The 21,880-nt window shown below is 48.9% G+C and overlaps 2 protein-coding genes across 10 annotated transcripts in view; one reads left to right on the forward strand and one right to left on the reverse strand.

The window, feature by feature from the left end:
- Window positions 1–2,987, reverse strand: LOC122153995. The gene is made up of 3 exons (XM_042798904.1): window positions 2,885–2,987; window positions 1,411–1,616; window positions 1–1,141 (listed from the first exon to the last, which is right to left on the reverse strand). Exons 1-3 carry the CDS (start codon window positions 2,985–2,987, stop codon window positions 707–709), a joined length of 744 nt encoding a protein of 247 aa, XP_042654838.1. The 3' UTR covers window positions 1–706.
- Window positions 2,176–21,880, forward strand: part of LOC104360128 (ubinuclein-1) — a 26,495-nt gene continuing 6,790 nt past the window's right edge. For 3 of the 9 annotated variants that reach the window (XM_042798668.1, XM_042798672.1, XM_042798666.1), the window contains exons 1-14: window positions 2,176–3,225; window positions 5,073–5,159; window positions 6,123–6,218; window positions 6,502–6,636; window positions 7,248–7,351; window positions 8,569–9,007; window positions 11,690–11,760; window positions 13,074–13,203; window positions 13,415–13,533; window positions 14,033–14,161; window positions 15,081–15,224; window positions 18,247–18,297; window positions 19,474–19,516; window positions 19,844–21,070. In XM_042798668.1, the coding sequence (XP_042654602.1) occupies window positions 2,986–3,225; window positions 5,073–5,159; window positions 6,123–6,218; window positions 6,502–6,636; window positions 7,248–7,351; window positions 8,569–9,007; window positions 11,690–11,760; window positions 13,074–13,203; window positions 13,415–13,533; window positions 14,033–14,161; window positions 15,081–15,224; window positions 18,247–18,297; window positions 19,474–19,516; window positions 19,844–21,070 (3,015 nt within the window). In that variant the 5' untranslated portion in view covers window positions 2,176–2,985. Of the gene's footprint in view, window positions 3,226–5,072; window positions 5,160–5,465; window positions 5,520–6,122; window positions 6,219–6,501; window positions 6,637–7,247; window positions 7,352–8,568; window positions 9,008–11,689; window positions 11,761–13,073; window positions 13,204–13,414; window positions 13,534–14,032; window positions 14,162–15,080; window positions 15,225–18,246; window positions 18,298–19,473; window positions 19,517–19,843; window positions 21,071–21,880 lie in introns of all 9 variants that reach the window. The other 6 variants (XM_042798667.1, XM_042798669.1, XM_042798664.1 and 3 more) reach the window with 5 other exon arrangements.

Below are 21,880 nucleotides of genomic sequence, written 5' to 3' on the forward strand. Positions count from 1 at the left end.
TCCATGTCTTTCCTTCCCACATCACAAATCTTTTAGCAAGGATAGCATCACAGATCATCTCAAGTTGGAAGGGGCCTGTAAGGATCATCGAATCCAACTTCTTGCTCCTTGCAGGGCAACCTAAAACTAAACCATATGACTAAGAGCGTTGTCCAGATGCTCGTTGAACTCTGACAGGTTTGGTGCTGTGACCACTTCTCCTCGGAGCCAGTTCCAGTGACCGACCACCCTCTTGGTGCAGAACTTTTTCCTAATATCCAGCGTTAACTGTCCCTGGTGCAGCTTCATCCCATTTCCTCGTGTCCTATCGCTGGTCACCAGAGAGATCAGCACCTCCCCCTTGGCTTCCCCCACGTGAGGAGGGTGCAGACTGTGGTGAGGTCACCTCTCAGTGTTGAGGTCACCCCTCAGCCTCCTCTTCTGCAATATGAACATCGAAGTGACCTCAGCTGCTTCTCCAAAGTCTTGCCCTCGAGGCCTTTCACCATCTCGGTCGCCCTCCTCTGGGCACACCCTCATAGTTGGATGTCTTCCTTGTATTGAGGTGCCCAAACCTGCACACAGTATTTAAGGTGGGGCTGCCCCAGCGCGGAGTGGGACGGTCACCTCCCCCAGCCGGCTGGCTGTGCTCTGCTTGATGCACCCCAGGACACAGTTGGCCCCTTTGGCTGCCAGGGCTCATTCTTAACTCATATTCAACTTGTCATCAACTCAAACCCTGAGATCTCTTTCCACAGGGCTGCTCTCCAGTCCCTCCTCCCCCCAGATCTGTACATATATAACTGGGATGACCCTGTCCCAGGTGTAGAATCCAGCACTCAATACAGTTAAATTTCATACGCTTGGTGATTGCCCAGCTCTCTAGCCTATCCAGATCTCTCTGTAAGGCTTCCCTGCCCTCGAGGGAGGTCACAGCTCTTCCTACTTTAGTACTGTTAGCAAACTCACTCAATGGATATTTGACTCCTGCATCCAGGTTGCTTGTAAAAACATTAGAGCCCTGGGGAGCCCCACGGGTGACTGGCCACCAGCCTGATATGACCCCCTTTACTGTAACTCTTTGAGCCTGACCCGTCAGCCAATTGCTCCTCCAACATTTGACGGACTTGTCTAGCTGTGTGCTGGTTTGTCCAGGAGGATACTGTGAGAGAGACCATCAAGAACTTTGTTAAATGCAAACCCACCACATTTACCAGCTTCCCTTTGTCAAGTAGATGGGTGACCTGGTCACAAAAGGAAATTAAGTGCGTTAAGCAGGATTTTCCCCTCATGACCCTATGCTGGCTATGGCCAGTGACTGCATTCTCTCTCAAGTTGTTTTCAGTAACTCCCAGAACAACCTTCTCCGTGATTTAGCAGGTGCTGAAGTGAGACTGACAGGCCTGTAATTAGCAGGGTCTTCCTTCTTACCCTGCTGGGACATTTCTCAGCTTCCAGAGGCTCCAGGGTGACATTGGCCAGCTCTTTCAGTAGAAAGACTCCATCAGGCCCTACAGCCTTACATGCATCCAGCTGGAGCAGCCAGTTACGAACCAGTTCAGGGTGGGCTGGGAGTTTATCTTCCCCCCAGTCACGCTCTTCCAGCACAGGGTTCCGGGGCTCCCAGTGTTCACAGCCTCAGTGACAGCTTCCACTGCTTTCCTACTCTGTCGCCCCTTTTCGTTATTTAAAATTCCTGAAGTTGTATTTAATTCTACGGAAAAAAAAAAAAAAAAACCAAAACAAAACCCGAGCTTGTTTAAGCCCTCCTGGGGCCAAGAAGGGCAGGATGAACGCAACTTCCCAGAGGCAGGAACGTTCACGGAATTGATTTCGACCAGGCTCCACCAAGCGCCGCTCTGGAAGCGACGGGGACGCGGGCAGCCGCTCGGAGAGCCCCGAAACAGCCTCCGGTGTCGGCCCACGGCCCCGCACCCCACTCCCGGTGCTCCCCTCGGCGCCCTCAGGGACCGGGCACAAACCCCCTGCGCCGCGTCCGCGCGAGGGCTGCCGGGACGGGGCGACGGCGGCATCGGGGATAGGCCCGCCCTCGTCACGTGGGCCGGGCGAGCCGTCCGAGCGCCGTTCCTCCGAGGCGTGACTGCGGCGGCAGCTCCGATTGGGTGCGGCGGCGAGCGGCTTCAGCGAGAGGGCCTCGCTCCCCGCCCCCTGCCCGCCCCGCCCCCCCCTCCCCCCGCACGTGACGCAGGAGCGGGGCTCGGAGGCGGCCCGGGAGTCAGTCGGCGGCGGCCGCATCCCGCAGCGGCGGTGAGCGCGGGGCGGCCCTGCCCCCTCCCCTGCCCTTGCCCCCGCCCGGCGCCGCTGCCCCGCCGCCGCCTCCGCCCGGCCAGCGGCGCCCCGCGCCCCCCGCTCGGCGCCAGGGCCCCGGTTCCCCTCAGCCCCGCGGCCCGCTCCCCCTCAGCGCGGCCGGCCTCGGTGTCTCCTCCGCACCGGGGCCCCGGTTCCCTGCGGCCGGGGCTCCCACCGGCGGCGCGGCCGGCCCCCGGGCTCAGTCCCCCGCGGGGGCCGGGGGTGTCCGGGCCGGCGGGAGAGCTGCCGGCCGGAGCGGAGCCCTGGCTCGGGGCGGTGCAGCCCAGGCCGGCGTTGCTGCCCAGCGCTGCCGGGCCGTGTCCCAGCAAGTCTGGTGGGGTCGTTTGGTTTCCTCGAGAGCTGCATTTCCTTCAGCCCGTGGAAATGGAGCGGTGTGGTGTGAAGGTGGAGACGTGGGGGTGGCGAGAAGTGACAACATGGGGGCTGCCAACGTTGGAGGGAATTCTGGTTCGAGGATTGACTTCTTTCTTTCTCTTTAATGATTGCAGCAAGCGCTAGCAGCACAGGCCTTTGTCATTTCCCAACAAAACTTCAGAACTAAGTCAGTTGTGCCACTGCCAACGTCCTCAGTTACCCTTAACCAGCTGGTGAAATCCATATCTGGGCAGCTGGGGCAGACCTGTTCTGATGCAATGGGAACTATGCCATGAGGACTGGTAAGACTTGGCCATAGCCATGACAGAACCCCACAGGGTTTCGTTCACCACTCTCCATGGTCCACTGAGCAGCAGCTTCTTGAAAAGGTCTCGGAAAGATGATGGAGAGCAGCCCCAGGACTCTGAACCAGCTGCAACAGCTGTTCGAATCACACTTACTCTCTTTGAGCCGGATCACAAGCGTTGTCCAGAATTTTTCTACCCTGATCTTCTGAAGAGCTGTCGAGCGAAAGTAAAAGGTGGTTCTTCAGGAGACAAGGTAAGTGTCCTCATGGCCAGTGGGGAACCTGTGTCGTATCTGAAGATTTCAGAGGCTTTTTTTCAGTATTGCTGCTTAATGCTGTTTTGAGAGTTGGTTGTGTCTTAGCTGTGAGGTGGCAGGAGGGTGTTCAGGCATCCTGCAGGCAGGAGAACTGGCATCCAGGCAGGGGTTCTTGTGGTCTGGCCACTTCTTTGCCTTGGCTGGAATTTCACATCAGAAAGGTGGCATGTTGGTGGCAGAGCGTGGGATGAAATGCTCGCTTAGTTTGGAGTTGCTTGATCTCAAGTGATTTTTGGTACTTGGCTTGCTAGCAGCTATGAGGAGCTCTTTCTGAAAGAGCATCAAATCGAGGGATGTTTCTAGAGAATGTGGCTGTATCTTTTTTGGGACCCTGCTCTACTGCACATGAATATTTCCATATTTGCACCGCAGTGGTTGGCGTCTCTCCCACTGTGGTGGTCGTGGTGCTTTCAGGTTTCCTGTCGATTCTGTTTGCTGGTTGAAAGCCATTCGTCAGGATGTGATGCCACACAACCTTGTGTAGCATCTGAACTTTGTTCTGTGGTTGTTTTTCTATGAAAAGAAAGTTGATTGGATTCTACGTTTTTTTACTGTTGCTCTTCAGAAGTGTTTAGCAGTCAGTTGATGGTTCATGCTGCTTATTTCTTTTTGTTGTTTTTTTTTTTTTTTTTCTGAGAGTTGGGAGGGTCAGAGGCAGGTACAGAACTAGCTGGGAGAGCACCGAAAGCCTAGAGACACTCTCAGAATCATAAAACAGTTTGTCTCAGAAGGGACCTTTAAAGGTCACATAGTCCAACCCCCTCGCACTGAGCAGGGACATCTTCAACTGGCTCAGGTTGCTCAGAGCCCCGTCCAACCTGGCCTTGGATGTTTCCAGGGATGGAGCATCTACCACCTCTCTGGGCAGCCTGGCCCAGTGTCTCACCACCTTCATCATTTAAAAATTTCTTCCTTATATCTGTTGTGTTTCTCCCCTCTTTTAGTTTAAAACCATTACGCCTTGTAGTGTTGCTACAGGCCCTCTTAAAAAGTCTGTCCCCATCTTTCTTATAAGCCTCCTTTAAGCCCTGGGAGGCCGCTCGAAGGGCTCCCCGGACCCTTCTCTTCTCCAGGCTGAACCCCCCCAACTCTCTCAGCCCGGCCTCCCAGGGGAGCTGCTCCAGCCCCCCCAGCATCTCCGTGGCCTCCTCTGGTCCTGCTCGAGCAGCTCCGTGTCCTTCTGCTGTTGGGGGCCCCCGAGCTGGCCCCAGCACTGCAGGGGGGTCTCCCCAGAGCGGAGCACAGTGGGGGAATCCCCTCCCTGGCCCTGCTGCCCCCCCTGCTCTGGCTGCAGCCCAGGGCACGGGTGGGTTCTGGGCTGTGAGTGCACATTTCTGGCTCACACGCAGTTTTCCCCCCACCATCCCCCCCAGTCCCTCTCCTTGGGGCTGCTTTCCAGCCGCTCCTCGCCCAGCCTGGGTTTGTGCTGGGGATTGCCCCGACCCACGGGCAGGACCTTGCCCTTGGCCTTGTTGAACCCCATGAGGTTTGCCCGGGGTCCCCTCTCCAGCCTGCCCAGGTCCCTCTGGATGCCACCCCTGCCCCCAGCGCGTCCCCCCACCACACAGCTCGGGGTCGTGGGTGAACTTGCTGAGGGTGCATTGATCCCACTGTCAGTGTCACTGATGAAGATATTAAATGGTACTGTGCTAAATACTGTGCTGAAGGTTGATTTGTCTGAGGTTCTGCCTGGATGCTCTAGTCACGATGGGTTTAATGCATGGGGTTTTGGTGGCAGCATGACAGGGTTGATTTTGATGTTTTTGTCTCTTTTATTTCTACAGAAGAAAGATCCTGCTGATCCCTTCAATGATGATGAAAAGGAAAGGCATAAAGTGGAGGCCCTTGCTAGAAAGTTTGAAGAAAAATATGTATGTTTTTCTCCTTTTTATTAAGTTATCCCTTAGAACAAGTAATGCTGTTCTGCTCTCAACCAGTAGTTTTTTAATGGTCATTGGCTCTTATGTTCCTGTTCTCCTGCAGTCCTTTATCTTTGATGGAAGGTGCTGTTTTCTGTGTTCCTTTCCTGTCTCAGGGCTGTGGTCCACAAAAATAGTTTGGATATATTCTTAAATCAAGTGACAGTGATTAAAATGAATGACGTTCTCACTTTTAGTGGCAAATAACTTACTGCAATTTATAAAATTTAATTTTCTTAAGCAAAAATTAATTTCTAGGCCTTGTTGCTGTGGCGTGATGTAATCTGTCAAGTCTCCAAGTGCGGTGCTCTGGTGAGTCTGCTGCCCTTAGGACACTACTGCGCTGGGTAGCTGAGAGATGCAGATCTGTTTTACCTGTTTCCTTTCTGTTGTTCTTCTCACTTGACTTCTCTGGATGACAATTAAACTATGTTATGTTTTACATCTGGCACTTTTGGATTGCGAGTTGCTGTATTTGTCTTGTGATACAAATTTGATGTATGGGCCACCCTAATTCACTGTGTGTATGTGTGTAGTACCGAGTTTGTACTGACTGTACAGTAGTTGTGGGAGAACAGTCATCTCTGCACTGGCAGAAATGTTGAAAGTGTGCAGATGCAATTCAGCGTAAAGTCTGCAGGCACACAGTCAGCCTGTCTGGTGGGTCAGTGGTCTCTTCATTTGCCTGCACTGCTTTTGGTTCTGTACGACAAGACCTAAAACTGGATTTACCATATCCTGAGATTACAGTATGATGGGAGTTAATGCTGGTTTGGTTCTGCTGCTGCTTGGGAAAAAAAAAAAGATCCCATTCCATTTTCTGCACGGGAGCTAATGTCAGCGTCCTGTATTGGGGCTATCCCCATGGTAACTGGAAAAGAAAGGTGAACACACTGTCAATCTTTTATTGCTTAGGGTGGCAAGAGACGCAGAAAGGACCGTATTCAGGACTTGATTGATATGGGGTATGGATACGACGAATCTGACTCCTTCATCGATAACTCTGAAGCAGTGAGTACGGGGCAGGCGTGAGGGTGGGTAAAGCAGCTCCCTGGGGGGCTGAGCTGGCACCGGGGGAGACCCTGACCTGGGTGCAAGGCAGGAGTGTGCCAGGGCTGGGGATCGAGAGATCCTGGGGCAACCGTGTGGCAGGAGCTTGCTGGTTAGCTGGCGTGTCCACAGCCCCGGCTGTTCCTGGGGGAGCACAAATCCAGCTCCATTCTCCAAGCAGCTCAGCTACGGAGTAAGGTAACAGAGCTTACAGTGGCAACAGATTGTTCTCTGTTTTTTCCAGTATGATGAGCTTGTTCCGGCTTCTCTTACTACGAAGTATGGAGGGTTTTACATCAACTCAGGAACACTGCAGTTTCGGCAAGCTTCTGAATCTGAAGATGACTATGTTAAAGAGAAGAAAAAGAAGTGTCCCAAGGTGAGCAGACCAGCTTTCTCCATTATTTCTTCTGTTAGAGCTGGCGGGGTTTGCTGCGTGAAAGTGTGTTGACATTTGAGGCAGAGTGAGATTTGTGAGTTGGTGTAGAGAGAGCAGGGATGAGCACTTGAAATCCCATTCTGTCCCCATATCTGATAGTAAAATGAAGCATGTCTGCCGTGGCTCAGTGTCTGGTGGGGTTCCCTGCTTCCTAGAGTAGAGGTGACAGCAGCCGCCTGTCACCCTGAAAGGTCGCTTAGCACTGTGGGGATGGAGAAACCAGCACTTCTCTTTGGTGGCAATGTCTGTTGGAGCCAGCCCTGTTTTCATAATGCTGAAGCCAGGCAGCTAGAGGGGAAACGGCTGGAGCACTTGGCATCCCTTCCCCTTTATTGATGGGATCATCTGTAGCATAAAAGCTGCTTGTGCTGTGAAATGTTGAAGACAGGGTGTGCCAGAACCATGGTGACAGATGTCTGGTTTTGGGTTAATGTGTCCAGTGGGGAAGGAGCTGTCCTCACATTCCTGGGAGAGGGCCCAAAGTGGCTGTGGGGCTGCAGGTAGCATTGTAGGAGATGCTTTGATTGTGACTTGGTTTTAACCCCCTCCAGAAGCGGAAGTTGAAAGATGGGGGTGAAAAAATGAAGAAAAAGAAGAAAGATGATTCTTATGACAAGGAGAAGAAATCCAAAAAGTCCAAGTTTCCAAAAGCTGGGTAAGGAGGAAGAGGGAATTGCTGCTCGACATCTTGCTTCAGGGTTACAGGTGGCATTTGTTATGCTGCAGTAGCAGCTGTTGCAGTGTGGGGTGGCTGGAGTGTGTGCTGCATCAACAGCAGCAGGTGAACTGCCGCTGCTTCCAAAGTGGGAGAAAAAAGGCAGGTGACAGTTGGGGAAGGAGCACTGCCATGCAGCAAGAGTGTCTGAGCAAAGAGGGGCACAGCTAGCTGTTACGTTGTTGTTTCTTGGAGCTCTGTTTAGGCACTGATGTTGGGAACAGGTATTGGAGAGCCTGAAGAGAAAAATGATGAATACTGGGACAAAGTTGTGGGGTGAAAGGCAGGGAGGAAGGGCATGAACTTGGAGCTGCATGCCTTTCAGGCCAGCAGGGAGGAAAAGGTAGAAGGCCATGTGTGGCTGGAGCAGAAAGGCAAGTTGTGTGTTGCTGCTCTCTCTCGCTAGGCAAACTTCTGTGCTCCTGCCCAATGTATTTCTTGAATGAGTGCTCAGATTTTTTTATAGCTTCTCTCCTTTTGGGCTATAAGCCTGAGTGGTTATTCTTCTTATTCTAAGTCTTCTTGTTCTGGTGGTCTGTCCTTGCTTTGGTCTGCCTGGCTTCTCTGTTTCAATGTCTGCATCTGCTGCTGTTGTCTCTTTTCCTACATTTTCCTCATAGTTTTTTCCTTCTTCCTGTAACTGTTCTTTGGGATTTAATTTTTCTTACATTCATCTGCTTTCTGGCAACACCAAACCCACATGTCTGACATGGTACCATCAGTGTGTGATTCCTTTGTAGCGAGCAAGGAAAAGGAATTTGCTTTCCTGGTTTTAATAGGCTGGAAATGTCAAGCTGCTATCACGCTAAGTCTCTCTTGTTTCAGTTCCTCTGTGCTAGTTGTTAGTGCATTTCCCTATATTCTTTGCTGGAGTACTGCACGAAGCTAAATAAGAGCATACCTTGTTGGAGACAGCTTAAGCTCCATCACCTCTGTACAGTGAGAAAGGATAGCCTTCTCTTCTCCGAGCTGAACAAGCAGTGGGACTTTAAAAGGCAATAGAATCTTTTTCCTGGTGTCATTGGTTAAGGGGCTAAGGACTTTCCAGGGGATTGGTGCATGTGGCTGAAGTGAACTGGGATGAAGGTACCCTCCTCTCTTCCCCTTCATCTTATATTCATTTCAGTTCCCTTTCCTCTTCCATACTTTGTTTACAGTTTTATGGCATTAAATGCAAGTAAGGAGAAGAAGAAGAAGAAATACTCTGGCGCTCTTAGTGTAAAGGAGATGCTGAAGAAGTTTCAGAAGGAGAAGGATGCTCAGAAGAAAAAAGATGAGGAGCAGAAAGTGGCAACTCCTTCACCAGCAGAACCTCCAGCCCCAAGGGAGGCGGAGGCGATGCCCGACCCTTTGCTCTCGCTGTTCGGCCACGCCAGTGATAACGACCTGCTTCAGGCAGCGACGGCTATGGACTCGTTAACTGACCTGGACCTGGAGCGGCTCCTCAGTGAATCCCCAGAAGGGAGTCCCTTTCCTGATGTGGAGGATGGGAGCGACCCTGTTGGGATGGGCTTGGAGCAGGATTTCAAGCAGCCGCCATCCCTCCCAGAAGGCCTGCCCGCCCCTTTGGAGAAACGCATCAAGGAACTGGCTCAGGTATGGCAGTTCATTGCGTGGCTGGAGGACTGTGTGGCTGTGGGGACAGGTCTGCAGGGTTTGTGTACCTTCATCCAGAGATGGAGCACGCTCCAGTGGGGGAGTTTCACGGTGCCACGTGTCACACAGTTTTCTCTTATGGCCAAATCACTTTCTTGAACGCTGGCATGTCAGGTAGTGTCAAAGTCCTTGGCCTTGTTATCTGTTGAATATAACGCTCAGTTTCACACCTGTCAGTATGGCTTCTTTCCCTCTCTTGGCAAAGTGTGGACCTGATGCAGGAAGTGATTTCCAAAGTCAATTTAACATAAACGAACTTAAAATGTGAACTAATGAGGCTGTAGGACAAATTCCACTGTAATATTTTTAATGTGCTGTAATGGTCAGGACAGCATCCGTGAAGTGGTGTGCAGTGTTCTCTATGTAAAATAAGTGGGTGCAGCTGGAAAGCATTACCAGTTCTGCAGTGTGAGAAGGTGTAAAAAGCCCTGTACATGGGCCTTGAGGATTTGTTAGAACTGTTTCCCCTGTCATACGCGGGCAGATGCCTTCAGTGAAGCAGGGGTACAATTTGGCATCTCCCACATTGGAGCTGCATCGCTGGCAACTTGGGTTCTTTACCTACCTTAAACATCTCAGTGTTGGGGTACTTTTCAGGGAGTGGAATATATTAATTTCTTGAAGAGTGTCTTCACCAGTAGCTCCTCCTGCAGCTGGACTGCTGTGGGACTTGCCCATCTCCAAAATGTTGAGACATGCTTTAGGAAGTGCTGTTCTGAGGAAGCAGGAAAGCCTTGGGTGCTGGTTTGGGATCCCTCTCGTGGCATGTCGAAGAATTGCGCTTTCAGACTTGCTGTGGGGCTTCTCTCGTGTAAGGGCTGTCACCATCAGCCTGTCAACAAATGCTGAGAAATATTGTCCCTGCTACTAGTGTTGTTTTTAAACATTGATTTTAAGTTGTAAACAGTGCTCATGGACCTCTGCAGTGTTGTGTGTTCTGCCTTCTGGGGCACATCAATTTAGAGTACCTGTTAAGCATCTCTTACTTAATAATGCCTGTTACTAAGGGTAGGCTTCTGTTAAAGATAACTGTCTGCTGAGAAATTTTAAGTGTGTATAGTGGTGGTGAGCAGATGGGAGAGAAGGAGGAATTGAAGAAAGTATTGCCGCAGCTGATAAAAAGAATGAGCTCTTCATGGATGCTTCTATTTGCTCTTCAGGCTGTTAACAGAAAACACTGAAACAGCAGTTTCTGAACCATATCTGAGTTGAAGGAAAATATGGAGGTTCTGATGATACGAAGTTAATTGTTATGTTGCTGCAAGATAGTGTACTAGCAAACTACCCACAGATTTTCCTGCTCCTGTGTCTCTTGTTGCTGGACTGTGTATGTTTAAGAAAAGAAACCAAGGAGGAGAAATACAAGATTTAGCAAATTGAAGCTTCTGGGTCAGTTAGGATTTTGGGCCATGACCTCTGTTGCAGGTGGGAATGAGGAGATGCCTGTACCGCTGTCTGGGAGCCTGGTCTCTTCCATCCCAGCAGGTGGGAGCATCTCTGAGTTAAATGGAGCCTACAGGCATTTCCTCTTCTACTTGAACTGATTTGACTTTAACCCTCTCCTTCCTGAAATAATTTTCCTGTTGAGGAGTCTCTATAGCATTGAGCCTTCTCCTTTGATATCACCAGCTGTCTATGACCCACTGCTGACAGAGAGGAATACCTTCTGGGCATAAATTAATCACTTGCCAGCCTCAACCTTGGAGTGTTAAATCAAGGGATTTCAAAATCATGCCCTTGTCTCCTGGTCTCCTTTCCCATGCAAGGCATCACTAACTTGATGTGGTGCCTTGTGGTGAATTCCAGTTTTGTTTACATCCCCACTCAGAAGAGACTGAAAGCCCTTGGCAATTTTCTACTATCTCATTCATCTTTTGGAATTATTTTCCCATTGGACATATTTTTCATGGGTGTGATTTTTTTGGGCAGCGCTGTGTGTGCTGCAGTCATAGCTCAGGAAGCTTCCTGAACAGGATTTTTTTTTTTTTTTCGTTTCCATGGTGTGGATTGGAAATAACATATCCCCGGTGGCTGCTACTCTTTCTGTTGGTTTCTTGGCTTAGTGTCTAGATTGGTCTTGAAAGCCTGGTGATAATTATCCCTGACCCTCATTAAAAGTGACTAGGATGATCTTTCTTGTTCCAGGGACAAGCTCTATGCTCATATTACTCAATCTAACAGCTCTAATATGAAGTTAAAACCATGCCCTAGAACTGTCCCTTCTTCCCATGGGAAGTATGCCAAAGAAGCCAGTTGCGACCAAGGCATCTCCTTTGCCTCATTAAATGGAAGAATGTAGTAACTCCATGCCCTTGTCTTTAGTGTATTTGGACAGGAGAATCCAGAATGGGAAGGTCTGTGGGCAGGACATGGTCTTACCAGTTCAGATGGCAGGGTTGGACTTGAACTGAGGAGACATAAGAGGAGAGGACACAATCTCTCTTCTGTCTGTTGACTGTGGCAGCTTTTAGCTCATCCATTACAAGTAGCTGGTGCAGAGTTTGGTGGAATAAAACTGTGCCTTTTTACATTATTTCTGAAGTGGTTTGAAAAACACTTGATTGCTTGTGCCTGTCTGTATCTGTGAACAGACGATGACTTGTGTTATTTGCTAATTTCCAGGCCGCCAGAGCTGCAGAGGGAGAAGGCAAACAGAGATTCTTCACTCAGGATATCAACAACATCATACTGGAGTAAGTGCTGCCAGAAGAGAAGAGTGGGAAAGGAGAATATTAGGCAGAGCATTTTTGGTAAATTCAGGAGCGAGTTTAGCAGGAGTTGTGGGTGTGTCTTTATACAGGTCCTCCATGCAGAGCAAGCCTAGGATAACATGAAAGTCTCCTATAAATGGCTTTAAATTGAAATATGATGTATAACTGAGGTAGGAAAATGTGGGAGGGGATGTATCCAGGCCTCCTGTTCTCAAGATGATGCTTGATATCTGTGTGCTTGAATCTGGTCCCTTGCCCTGCGACTGTAGCTTGTTACAAGATCAGTAAATCTCTCCCTGACAGAGATGTCGGGCATGTTCTTTGCTATTTAAGTTATATGCTATATGGAATATTTTATAACTGGGTTAAGGCTGCTGTGTTCAACTGGTTTCTGTGTGAACTGGAGGAAGTTCATTACTGCTCTGTGTTTTTGAGTCCACCAATTATGGAATGCCAATGTTGCTTCATGCAGCTGTTGATGATAATGGTTTCATTCTTCTTCAAGTGCCTGGAGAAGGCTGATGAATGCTCAAAGCTTTGTGATCATGGCAGTGTAACAGTACTTACGCAGAGGCTTTAATTTCATTAAGCTTTATCAAGACACTTGAAGGGAATTGCCGAAGGGAAGTTTGGGAGTCTGTTTCCCTCTCATTTCAAGTGGTGATTGCCACCTTTCAGCATTCCAGTGCTGACTGCACAAACAGTCCTAATCTGTTGTCAAACTGATCACTTTATCCACATTCAGAGGAGAATTAGGTAGATTTTTCTGACTTTGCTGTAGAATCGGTTAGAGGTTTTTGGACTTAATATTGACACTGAGAAGTGGCTTAAAAAACTAGTATCTGAAGTTATATATAACTATGTAGATGGGTTTGGCACACACTGACATCTCTAACCTACTCACTTGGAGGTAAGTACAAACCCAAGGGATAAAGTTTGACTTGATGTTATCCTGAGTTGGACTACCATGGTATCCAACGTAAGCAGTGTGTACCTCTCATTTCATTGCCTGATGCCCCTGCACTTCAGCTGCCAGAACTGCAGAATACACAAGACTGCTGTCATCCTTTTGTTCCTTTTCCAGATACTCTGAAACTAGATTAAAAGGCATTCTTTGGGTTAAAGGGCTTGAGTCTGTTGGTTCTAAAACCTAAAGAACAGTCACGTAGTTTGGCTTGTACTTTGTCCCCCTCTCCCTGCCTCCAGCTCCCCAGGTCACATCAGAGTTGCATTTATGTTGCTTAGAGAACCCCTGCCCGGTCCCTGGTCAACGCTGTGTTTGTCTTGTTCTTCAGCATAGAGCTGCAGACCCGGGAGCTGAACAGCCAGATCCGGTCAGGGGTGTACGCCCACCTGGCTGCTTTCTTCCCGTGCAGTAAGGACACTCTGGTCAAGCGTGCCCGTAAGCTTTACCTCTATGAGCAGGTGAGTGGATTTGTCTCGTGTGCGTGTTGCCCCTGCTCTCCAGAGCACAGCTGTTGTCTCCCTAACGTGGTGGTGTCCTCTACTGAGCATGGTTCAGGCACCACATCTGGTGATGTGGATTTGGAAGTGGCAGGGTCTTGACCTGCCAGATCGGGGTGTCTTGGCTGGCACAGGCCACGTGGAGCTTGAGTCTGTTCTGTGGTTGCTCTAGGGTGGCCGATTGAAGGAACCTCTACAGAAGCTAAAGGAAGCCATTGGAAGGGCCATGCCAGAGCAGATGGCCAAGTACCAGGAGGAATTCCAAGCCCATACTCAGGCCAAGTTTGCCAAGTAAGCTCTTCCCTTGCTTGTTACGCATCTGTAGCTCTTCTCAGCAGGCTCCCTCTGACCTGCAGGCTTCTTTCATGAACTTTACCATCTATTTTTGTTCTGTAGTCAGAAACTGTTGATGGGTGTTAATTGGCTAGATTAAACTGTGTGCATGCTTCACGCTATCTGTGTCAATGACAACTGCAGACAGTGGCACTGATGGGACCAAAACTCGCTAAAGTGTTTCACTTCTGTGCAGGCATGTCTTTAAGAACCTGGCAGTCTGAGAACAGTAAGGCTGGATTAGTCCCCTGGTCTCTATTACACAATATTGGGAGATTTATCATCCCTGAGCACTTAGCTGAGCTTGCACCCTAAGCAAGAGATTTTTGGGCCCTCTCCCCACGCATGTGTTATCATTGACTATTGAGACCTCTCAACAGCGTTGTTCAGAGATGCTTAATTCTGTCCTTGAATCTACAGGACAATGACCTCCACGTTATCTCTGTCTCCATTTTAGGATGCTGGAAGAGGAAAAGGACAAAGAGCAGCGAGATCGAGTTTGTTCTGATGATGATGAGGATGAAGAAAAGGGAGGGAAGCGCGTCATGGGACCACGAAAAAAATTTCAATGGAATGATGAAATCAGGTTTGCATAATTTAGATATTAAGTGAACCTGTGACTTGTCTTACTCTATGCAGTTGGAAGTAAAGCATTTTGGTATTTGTATCTTGTGTTTGGAACAGTGCTGATCATCTGTAGTAAGTCAGCTTGGAGGTTTGTGGCAGACTGTGCTGTTTATGGAAGCTACTATTGTATTTATTAAATCTCACCCTTATACACATTGCAAAATTAAGCTGATTTCAGGCACAGGCCAACTCTGAGGAAGTGCTAAGAAGGCTCTGTGCCGAGGCCAAAAGAGAGGGACAGATCTTTGGGAAAAGATGGAACTCTGCTGATTGACTGAAATTCTGCAGACTTGCCCCTTAACAAGACAGGATTCTGGTTGTGAAAGCAGTTAAAGCTCATGGGGATTGCTGCCCCTGGCAGCCAGGGGTCTGACAGAGAACAGAGTGCTGGGTGAGGGGGAGAGTGACAAAGGATCAAATGAGAATCAATCCTGCTGTCGTCTTCATCTTATTCTGTAACAAACTGGGGGGCTGCTCCATAGATGGCTGATTCATTGGGAGCAAAGCAAGCTTCATTTCCTGCCTTCTCGTTGCTTCTCAGCATGAAGGTCTGCAGAGAGGTTCAGGTCTGCGGTTGTTAATGAAGCCTGTAATCTGACAGTGGTTTGGTCCCTCTGCTGTGTCGGGAGATGAAAATGGGAAGGGGTAGCAAGGGTTTTGTCCCGCGGCACATCGATGTGCGTGCACACAGCGAGCGAGGAACGTGCCTTTCCCTTCCTCTTTCCTGCAGAGGCAGTGCAGGGTCGGTTTTATTAGCAAGGTGTTACGCAGAGCCAGGCGTGCCTTGGTGTATTTATCCAGCCCTGGATAAACAGAATGACCTCCCACCGGGGAAAGTTAATCCGCGTAACTGTATTTGAAATCTTCCTGTTCTTCAGGGAGCTGCTTTGCCACTTGGTGAAGATTAAGTTGGATGGTTATGACCTTGACAAGAATAAGGCTCAGTCTCTAGAGGATTATGTGAAGACCTTCCTAGATGGAGAGGTGAAGCCCCTTTGGCCAAAAGGCTGGATGCAGGCCAGGTGAGCAAGAACCAAGCTGTACTGCAAGGATTCCTTGTCCTAAGGGACGTTGGAAGGTCATTAGTCCTACCCCTGCTCAAAGAGAGGCTAGCTTCAAAGTTAGATCAGAGTGTTCAGGACCTTGTCCTATGGAGTTCTGGAAATCTCCAAGGATGGAGATTACCACAGCATCTCTGGGCTCCTGTTCCGGTACTTAATCACTCTTCGTGAAGCCTTTTCTCCTTATTTCAAATCAGAATTCCCCTTGCTGCACTGAACTGAATGTTCCCCTCTTTTTGCTTTTTACTGTGCACTTCTGAGAAAGGTCTAGCTCCGTCTTCTTCGTGGTTCCCCACCCCCCACACTCTTTAAGTAGTGGAAGAGTGCTGTTAGATCCCTCTTTGGTCTTCTGATTTTTCAGGCTGAGCAAACGCAGTTCCCCCAACCTCTCCTTGTCTGTCATGTGTCCCTGTTCCTCTGCCATCATAGTGGCTCTGGACTGCCTCCAGTTAGTCAACATCTCTCTTGTATTGTGGGGACCCTGAAACTGGATGCTGTATCCAGATGTGACCTCACAGCTGCTAAACAGAGGGGAGTAAGCACTTGAACTGCTGTCTGTGCTCTTGCTCATACCTGTCAGCATGCAGGTAGCTCTCAGCAGTACACCCTTGCAGCAGTGGCTCATGTTCAACTTGTCCACCAGGGCCCACGGGTCCTTTTCTGCAAGGCTGCTGCGTAGCTGGTTGGCACCCAGCCTGTGTTGCTGCGTGGGCTTATTCCATCCCAGCTGCAGGACTTTGCATTTGTCTTTGCTGAACTTCACAAAGTTTGTGTTGGCCCCTTTCTCCAGCCTGTCAAGGTCCCAGTGAATGGCAGCCCTGCCCTCCAACATATTCTCCCTCCTCCCCCTGTTTTCACGTCACCCTCAAACTTACTGAGAGCGCAGTCTGTGCTGTCGTCCAGGCTGCGAATGACTATGTTGAGTAGTCCTGGCCCTTGTATTGACCTCTGATGGATGCCACTGGCAGTGACAAGTTACAAGGTGGAACTGGGACTGTGGTGAGGCTGACTGGCTTGTGGTTTCCTGAATCTGTATTACAAAGGATCACTTTGTAATCTGTCTCATGAAGAATACGTTTTTCAGACACTTTGGGAGGTCTTCCCTAGAGAATTCCCAAAAGACAGCAAAGCAGAAAGTTTTAGGGGCTTACAGACTTGCACAAGACACATCTGAATGTCAGCAGAGTAAGTAGGAATTTGGTGTGATTTTCTTTACCCTCTCTGGTGCCTTCACTGCTGTTTCCTGCTCTTTCACGCCCTCCATCATCCATGCCATTGAGCTGGCAATTGCAGAGAGCCATACAAATTGCAGAGCCATTCTACTGAGACTATCATCAGCTTCTGGCCTGCTTTGTTTTGCGCAATAGTTTTTAAAGAAAGGACAACTGTTCAGTCTTACTGCTGGAATCTCTGTCTCTTTGCATTAAAGAGCTGGGCAGCCCTGTCTTCTCTCTGCTGAATTTGCTTATCGGGTTTCGTGGGAGATAAAGAAAGTAGGTACTAGTTCTTAAGAGCAGTAAGCATGAGTAGCACATTACAGATCCATTTGGAAAAGTCCATGGCCATTTATTGCAGTTGCATGTGCACATGAAATACAGTAATGTGCATGGTTGTAGTGTGTTGTTGGCATTAGGGGGTAGATGCAGATTCCTACTTAGTTAGTGACGATATTACCAGCTTGAGGGTCTTAGTTTGCCAAGTTTTAAAAACTCTTTTCTTTGAATAAAAGGAAGTTAAATTCTTTTTCCCCCAGTTTGTAGGTAAAACTGTTAGGCATACAGATATTCACCTAAGATGCGCTGTAGGAGGGCCTTCCAGTGAAGTTAACTGCAGAATAACTGAATAAAAGTGGTTTTCCTGGTTGCTTTCCAATGGCTCAAGGACAATGGTTTCTCCTGCTGGGACTTGAGGGAGTTGGACTTGATCTTCATGGGTCCCTTCCAACTTGAGATATTCTGTGTTTCTATGACTTTGTGGTTTAATGACAGAGGGTAGACTGACAGCTGCACAGAAGTGGAGGGGAGGGATTGGCAACACTAGGAGAATTGTAAACAGTTTTATGGACCAGTCAGCTTGAATCACTGTCATCATGATCACAGAAGTTCATCTTTGAGAGGAACTTGAAGATGGACAGAGTGGCAACTTTGTGTATGAATTCAGAGAGGCCCTGCCATGGTTCTGTTTTCCCAGTTAGCGCTAAAATGCTATCAACAGAATATAGGGTTGAAATAAGCTTGGTTTTTAAAAGAAAAAGGATGACAGAAGTCTTTGTTAATAGCACATGGGAAGCATGTTCCGGATGCTGGTACTGAAGGTGTATTTATAAGCTTCTCACCCTGACATCTAAGGCCGCAGGTGAGTGGCAGCTGTTTTAGGTGAAATAGTGTTTGTGTGAGATTCTGGTTTACTTAGCCCCAGTAGTAAAGGGTTTTAGATGAAGCTGTATCGATTGTGGCTAGTCAGTTGTTACAGAAATGGTTGTGCTGATTTAAGAAGTCACCTCAGCTGTTTGCTGGGGACGTGGAGGCAAGAGAGACACAGAATTTGGGAAGGCTTCTCATCCATGTTGCTGTATTTGAGGCAGGGGAAGGTAACCTTTCTCCCTTGAAGTTGGTGAAGAGCTCTTGTATGATCTGCCAGCTCTTGTATGATCTGTAGCAGCAGTAACACCCAGCTTGAATGATTATACTGCCTTTCCAGTTGGCTGTCAGCTTTTTAAGCTGGCAGAGCTTTTTCCTTAGTTATTGTCCAACAACTGCCTTAATGGCCTTTCCAGCGCCTACAAGCATAGCTGCCCAGAGAGGGAATTGTGTGAGGGAGTTCAGGAGGATTTTCCTGGAAAAGGGATGAATATTTGTTTGCTCTCTGTGGTTTTAATTTCGCTAAGTCCCCTGCTGTACTGTGCAGCTCTGTCTCCAGTGATCCCAGCTGCTCTACTGGGTCTTGCTGGATATCACTTCTCATTGCTCTCTTCCCTTCTTAGGACACTGTTTAAGGAGAGCAGGCGTGTACATGGACACCTCACATCAGTCCTGTGAGTATCGCGCAGCATTCCTTTGGAGTGATAACTGGTGAACTCCGTTCCCTGGGGCCTGGGTGGATCATGCAGGAGCACCTGAGCTTGGCTCCCATCGGATAGTTTGGCGCTGCTTCATTTGGGGAGGTCTAGGGAGAGTAGCTGTTTGTGTGTGGCGTCTCCCAAGAACAGCCTTCCTGAGGTGCTTTAGCCTTACAGTAAGCTCAAAGATAAGAACTTTGAAGCCAGGTTGCCTCCTGGCCTTGTTCAACAGACTGGAGTCAGGCCTCTGTGCTAGTCCCTGGGAGGCAGATCAAGGTAAAATGGAGTGTGATTGCCAGCACTGTGATTATTGCTACCTGTTCAGTTGGTCCTTACTGGATTCTGGATTCCCTCTTTCTTGTTGCCTGGTTAAAGGAGGGGTACAGTGAGCTCAGGCTAGTGAAGATGGGTACGACAGGCCTATGGGTGGCGAACCAAGAGAGCCATCAGAATCCAGCTGGGCAGGTGCTTTAATGCCAAAGGGTCTCATGGATCTTGCTGGCAGTCTATAATAGATGACGATACGGACTTAGGCTGATGTCTGTTTGACAGACGGTCCTGTTCTTGGCACTGGATGAGCAAGGGGAAGTGTGAGAGAGAGTATGAAATAGAGTGTAGAGTCATCCTTCCCTCAGCCATACTGTTCCAGCAGTTCAGGGATGTCTTGTACTAGAGATTGCATCTGACCAGACCAAATGATCTATTTTCCGTGAATTTGGCAGATGCGGTTGCATCCTTGATGTCTTCTGGGAACCTAAATGAAACGTGTAACTTCTCTCCAAAACAGTCTCTGTATCAATTTCTCTCTGGGTATTGCTACAGTTAGGTCAGCAGTGGGTTCCTGTAGTAGCTCCTAGCCCTGCAGCTGGTGCAGGATGTGTCTGTTGAGTGCTTTCGCTGCTCTGCTACCATTTCAAGACTCTGCTCCGCTCCCTAATTCATTCCCCTGTGTGGGAGTCGGGGCTTCCTAGAGCAGCAACCAAACATCATGTGGTTTTGAATCCTAGCAACCTGAGATGCTGTCTCTGTTCCCTCGGTTCTTTGCAAAAGACTCAGTGGATCATCATTAACAGGGCCCAAGTGTGCTCCCTAATTGAATGCTTCCCTGTGGGCATTCAGTGAGCCGTGTTTCTTTTGTCTCCCTCAAAACAGGGCGAAGAAGAAAGTTATAGCTCCTGCTAAGGTGAAAGTGAAGGTGAGTTCTTTGTTTTCTGGTTCTCGTGGTTGACATACCAAGAGTCAAGTGACTGCGATCCTAAATCCTATATTTGAGCCTCGTATCTATACATTAGGTACGAGGAAGTTATACTGTGAAATAGCTCTAGCCAGTATTGGGCTTGAAAAAGCAACTAGAACAGCAGCTAAAATTGTTGGCAGCAGCAGTTGGGAGGGGGGCGGGGGGGCAGCAGGCACAGAACATGCTTATTCTGTCTTTTATCCCCAAATCGGGAACCTTCCCTGCCCTTTTCAGCAGTAAACCCTGCCTCTGTTCTGACTGCATTCTCATGTGATTTTGTTGCAGGAATCTTCCTGCAAGCCAGATAAAAAGATGTCGGTTTCTGTTCCTTCGATGCACTCAAGCAGCACCTTAGCTCTGTCTTCAGAGCCCCAGGGAGGAGCTCTGGGCATCAGTGCCCAAACCAGAGAACTCTTGTCCCTTGGGACAGCCCAAGCAGCCAGCAGCACTGGCACTCCTGCTACCTTCATGGATGACTCCTTGGATGAGGACTTAATTCATAATCCCACTTCCTCCCTCGAAGCAGTTTCTAAGGAACTGGCTGTGCTGAACAGCAGAGCGGGAGGGAGCCCTGACTTTACTCTTCCTGGAGCTCCAAAAGCTCCACCAGAGAAGATCCCAACTCTTGCATCCTCAGAGGAGAAGAGGACATTTCCAAAGTCCAACCCTTCCCCTACATCATCCTCTGGTTCCCTCCAGTCTCCTCTAAATTTCCTGGCTGAGCAGGCCCTGGCACTGGGCCAGTCTTCTCAAGACAAAAAGACAGAGAACTCTAGTTACAAAGAGCTCTCCTGCCAAGCCTCCCCTAGCAAAGTCATTCCTGATGCACACCAGACTAAACAGAAACACCACAGCCTGGTCCGGCCAAGCCACGGACCTCAGACCACCACCCCAGTGCCGGGTTCTCAGGTGAAGGTCTTTCACTCAGGCAGCCAGCTACAGAAAACTTTCACCTCCCCAGCTCCATTTGTCAAAATGCAGAATCCCAAGTCGTCCTCCCCACTGCCCCAACGCTCCCTCCTCCAGCAGGTCAAGTCATCAACCAAAGCTCAGAGCTTCCATTCCTCTGCATCGCCGGGCAGCACCCAAAACTCCAGCAGCTCCCACAAGAGCCCAGGCTCATCCTTATCATCTCTCAGCTACACAGGAAAGCACTCAAGTGGCTCTAGCTCTTCAGGACAATCGTACAAATCACCCTTCGTTTCTGGTTCCCTCTCCAAGCACGGGGCTTCTTCCAGTAGCTCCTCATCTGGAGCTTCTGCAAACCAGGGCTGCTCCTCTGGGAGCTTGCTGCCCAGTGTGCAGACCCCTTCCTCGGGCCAGGCCTCCGGCCGCCTGTCCTCAAGCTCCTCAGTGAAGAAGACGCCTGTTTCGCAGAAGCTGACTCTGGTGGCACCTCCTGGAGGTTCAAATGGAGATTCTAGTGGGGGCACTCAAGGGGTGGCCAAACTGCTGACCTCCTCCCTAAAGCCAGCTGTTGTTAGCAGCACTGCATCTTCTACCTCTGTGCCGGTAAGCAGGGGTGTGCTGGCCCAGCCTAAAGCCAGGAGAACGCATGGCATTGTGTCAAGCCATCTCCTAACTTGTTCAGACCTGCTGTAAAGTGATGACTTCAAAAGAATTTCCTGAAATTCTTGAATGACTGTCTGGATCTTGGCTGCTTAGGCTAGAAAGTCTTGGCCTTTGTCATGGGCTTGCACTCCAGAATTCAAGCTTTCATTTTCAGCTTAAAGTAACAACTAAGCAAAATACTGTGGTACCTTCCAGGTTGCAATTTTTGCATGGGCTGTGTAATGTTCCTGCCCTGACTTTGCGAGTTACGGGGACAGTAGGGCTCCCATTTGGGTCAGGAGGAAGTGCAGTAAGGCAAGTTATCACAAGAGCTAAAAATCATTACATAAACTAAAACTATAATGATCAATTTGTTGCTAAATAAGTCTGCAAACTTGGCCTGCCTTAAACTGTTGCAAGTAATTTTATTATTATTACCACTTTTTTCATGACTGGCTTATAGAATAAATAACTGGTGATACTGGGCTATGAACTCAAAATGCCTGCTCAGCCTGCTTTTGGTGGTTGTCTCTGTCCACTTTCTGTTGCTCCCATAAACTATGGAAGTGATGTTTGGAATTGAGCTCAGTGGCGTCCGATGGAATTCAGGGTCTGAGTTCATTGGGATATAATGTCACATGAAGGACTCCTGGGTTACCTATACAGATTTGTGTTATTCAGCCATTGCATTTAATGGTATAAGTGCCTTAATTTTCATCTATAGCAGAAAAATAATAATTCCTAATGCTGTTGTATTGCTTTGTTGTTGGC

Source organism: Tyto alba, unplaced genomic scaffold, assembly GCF_018691265.1.
Source record: "Tyto alba isolate M040663 unplaced genomic scaffold, T.alba_DEE_v4.0 Super-Scaffold_28, whole genome shotgun sequence".
In the NCBI taxonomy this organism is placed as follows: domain Eukaryota; kingdom Metazoa; phylum Chordata; class Aves; order Strigiformes; family Tytonidae; genus Tyto; species Tyto alba.

Excerpts from the sequence above, each read along its gene's own strand:
- LOC122153995 (XM_042798904.1), bottom strand. The coding sequence starts at position 2,987 with ATGGCTATGGCCAAGTCTTACCAGTCCTCATGGCATAGTTCCCATTGC. Across the intron at positions 1,617-2,884 it reads ATTTCACCAGCTGGTTAAGG|GCTGTGAACACTGGGAGCCC; the intron begins GTAACTGAGGAC and ends GCTGTCACTGAG. Across the intron at positions 1,142-1,410 it reads CTGAGAAATGTCCCAGCAGG|TATCCTCCTGGACAAACCAG; the intron begins GTAAGAAGGAAG and ends TCTCTCTCACAG.